The following is a 3,646-nucleotide window of genomic DNA, read 5'->3' as shown; positions in this document are numbered from 1 at the left end:
CGCAGAGGGCGGCCCCGCAGGCCGCGGCCAGGGGCGGCGGGAAGCCCGCAGCGGCGGCGGCGGGCAGCGGCGGCGGCGGGCAGGCTGGGAAGAAGCGGGGCGGGGTGCCTATCATATTAGTGCCAGCGGGGCTGTCGGCCATGATCAACATGTACAATGCGAAGCAGTTTTTGGAGGAGTGCCAGTTTGTCCGCAGGCGCGTCGCATGTGCATGGAACAGGGCGGATGGGCGCACCCAAATGCACGGCCTAGGCGCTGGCAGGCCACCCTCACCGCGTCGTTCACGCGGCGTTGGCGACGCTGTCGCGCTTCGCAGCATCCCTTTTCACTCTTACACAAAAACACACTCGTACACACGCACAATTCAACACACATTCTCCCTCCCTCTCTCTCACACACACACACGCATGCACACCTCCGCGCATTCTTGCCCACCTTACTAACTTGCAGCCAAGAAGCAATGGAGGCCAACCCCGCCAAACCGGCCTCCCTCACCATCAAGCGCACCATGCTGCGCGACAAGCCCACGCCCTACGTCATCACCGACAAGGCGCCAGCCAAGGGCTCGTCTGACTGGCGGCGCGTGGTGGCGGTGATTGTGCAGGTGCTCGCATACGCACACACATGTGTTTGCGATTGTGTGTGTATGTGCGCTCGCATGTATGGTGTGTGTTTGAGTGTGTGTTTGTTTGTGTGTGTGTGCGTGTTAGCGGCAGAGAGGCCGAGAGAATATGTGTGTATGTCGTAAGGGGGAGGGAGTCGCAAACAGGGGCTCTCTCTACTCGTGTCTGAGGCAGAATACACGTCATCATCCGTGTGATGACAGGGCCGGACGCGCATGCGCATGTCGTGTTTGAATGCAGTAGAGCTGGGCTTGAACCAGCTTCTGCACACTTTTGGGGTGGTGGTAGACGAGGTTGGCGGGGTGCCATGGCACTGGAACCTTGAAACCAAGAACATTCTCACAGCTGCAAGCGGTCTGACAACAGCCTGTGCCTGGCTAGCGCGCGTCACAACCCAAACGCGCGCGTGCGCGACGCGCGCGTTCCTTTCCCCGACCCCTCCAGGGCAAGGCGTGGCAGTTCAAGGACTTCCCCTTCAAGGGGGCGGACACGGGCAACCTGGTGGACACGTTCCACAACGTGAGGGGGCCGGGGTGATGGCCGCTATAGCTGTTGATGTTTTTGGGGGAGGGGGGAAGGGTGCGGCGGCTCCGATCATCAGTAGTGGGCCGGGACGCGACTGGCGTGGGAGCAGCGCGCCGTCACACCAGGCAATCCAAACAGTGTGTAGCGCGCTCAACATGATCCCCTGGGCTGGGCTCTTTTGGGATCTGTGGGCGAGCGAAATGCCGTGTTGCCCCATGGCATTCCCCTCATTCCTGCGTTGCGTCGATCGCTCCATCCATCCCCCCACTCACAGCCGCTCCGCCCCCACTCACGCGCCCCATGTCATGCATCATCCCCTGTTCCCCAGGTCCTGGGAATATACCCGCACTATGCGGACGAGCGCCCCCCAGACACGGTGCGCGGCCGCTGCATTGCGCAAGCAGCGGTCCGGGGATCTGGTGCACCAGATGTCCAGGGTTCAGGGTTATGAGCGTGCACAAGTGTCTAGAGAGGGCTCAAGAGCGGCGGCGCCGCGGCCCTCAGCAACGGCAGCGTCGCCTTTCAGTGACGCAGCGCCCCGCTCCGCCCCTGCCTCCGTGGCGGGGGCTCGAGCTATTCATGGGCAGCGTGACGCGCCGGGCATGCGGCGCGGCGACGGGCCGCGGCCCGGCCCCGTTCTTGCACGCATCTGCGGCCCGTGCACGCGCCCGCGCCCCCCCCCGGCCGCAGGTGCGCTCCTGGAACGTGCGCCTGGTGCCGCTGCAGCGTGAGGGGCGCTTCCTCGACCGCGCGGCGGTGCTGGACGTCTTCAAGGCCCTCGACGCGTTCCTGGCGGCGCGCCGCTGCGAGCTCGAGTACTGAGTATTCGACTTCTGAGTACTGAGTACCGAGTAAAATTGCAGGTCCCTTCCCTGTAGTGTGTGAGAGCCTTGCGGGGGCCGGCGGGCGGCGGCGGGCGGGCCGCCAGGGCGCGCGCCCGGCCGAACGGCGGGCGCTGGGTTGGCGGCGTGCAGGGGCGGGCAGCGGACTGGCGGGCGTGGGTGGTGCAGCGGGGCCCGGCGGTGGCGGGGGCCGTGCCGTTCAGAGCACGGGCCGCGCTTGGGGCAGATGCGTGCTGTGCATGTGCCTGTGAGCAGGGGCTTATGCGCCGCGCATGCACATGGGCCGCCTTGACAAACCGCCCGGTGGCTGTTACTTCGTTGGGTCCCCTGCGTGGCGTTTCCACCTCGTGCTGTGCTTCGCAAAAGCAATGCACAGCAACAGCAAGCGGACATGGCTGGCCAACCATGGCTACCAAGGCAGCGCGCTGACAGAAGTGGGGGCGCCTCGAGGGGTCGTCGCGGGCAGACGCGGCGTTGAGTGCCCCGCGGCCGCTTTGTAGCATGAGCGTTCTCGGGTACGCTTTCTCCGCCGGGGGTCCGAACGGGCGCGTGCCCACTTGGTCAAGCCAACGCATGCGCCCCACATGGAGTGAGATTCACATAATCAAACCATAGGATTCAGGCCATGCATCAGATACAAGGCAGGGGCTTGGCCATCCAGTGGCCCCAGGCAGGGGCTTGGCCTTCGAGTGACTGTCATCACTTCACACCAGGGTTGCACAATTCCGCCGATGGTATCTGCATCCTGCCCACTGCTTTGCTGGTTCTGCCTGTATGCGTCTCTAGTAAACTTTGCAGAACTGACGGACGCCCGGACGCGGCACGCAAGGCACGCTGGGGCGGCCCTGCTGAGTCGAGGGACAAGACTTCAGAATGATCACGTGTGCATCGTCAGTGATGTTAAGCAAATCCACAGTCCACAGCCTACTTTCTTGGGATGAGGCCGTTCTACTGGCTATTAAAAGTGCTTCCTCAGCACTGCTGAGGTCGTCGTCGCGGGCTCCAGGCCTCGACCCCGCGGCAGCTGGATGGGCAGCACAGCGTGCGGGCGTGGCGCCGCGCTAATGTACCAAGCCGCTCCTCGTAAGGTAACCGTGACTGCTGAAACACTGAACACATGACTCACCTGGCCCATTTGCACGCGTACGTACCCAGGCGATCAGTCGGTTTTTGTGTGTGTATGGCAATGGCGTGTCAGCAGCAGCATTGGCAGTGGCCAAACACCACTTAAACAGCGGCGTATGGCCGGTGGGGGCTCTTTGGTGGTACTAGCCGTGGTGTTGGCCCTCGGCTACAAGGTGCTCTTGGAGACACCGCAGGTGTGTAAAAAGCATGTCTAAATATGTCATATATACTTCGCGGCCTGTCCTTCTGCCAGAGGGTGGTGCCATGACCCGCGGGGTGGCCAGTTCAACACTCTGATGAGTGCACGCTTCTGTGCTGCAGGTGTACATCGACCATGGGTCGCACGCTGCTCAGAAAGATGTACAGTACCCATCATCAGCCTGGCGCGGTGCTGCGCCGCATCGGTTGTCGAGCGGCGCGCTTCAAGCGCTGCTGGTTGCGTTGTCGCAGTCGCCCTCGGTGCCCATCCCTGGCACTCAGGCACGTCCAACCAGCATCGCTCCTGAGGACGCAGGGAGCGGGTCGGCTGCA

General features: G+C 63.4%; 1 protein-coding gene across 1 annotated transcript; it reads left to right on the top strand.

Annotated features, from left to right (window-relative positions):
* Positions 1 to 460: 460 nt before the first annotated feature.
* Positions 461 to 1,970, top strand: MNEG_13745 (putative Parafibromin; the record flags this gene model as incomplete). The annotated part of the gene is made up of 4 exons (XM_014037783.1): positions 461 to 604; positions 1,068 to 1,142; positions 1,477 to 1,524; positions 1,839 to 1,970. The coding sequence occupies 4 exons, from the start codon at positions 461 to 463 to the stop codon at positions 1,968 to 1,970; spliced, it is 399 nt and encodes a 132-aa protein (XP_013893237.1).
* Between the last annotated feature and the right edge of the window lie 1,676 nt (positions 1,971 to 3,646).

Source organism: Monoraphidium neglectum (assembly GCF_000611645.1).
Source record: "Monoraphidium neglectum strain SAG 48.87 unplaced genomic scaffold scaffold04020, whole genome shotgun sequence".
Classification (NCBI taxonomy): Eukaryota; Viridiplantae; Chlorophyta; class Chlorophyceae; order Sphaeropleales; family Selenastraceae; genus Monoraphidium; species Monoraphidium neglectum.
This window is presented reverse-complemented; position numbering and strand designations above follow the sequence as displayed.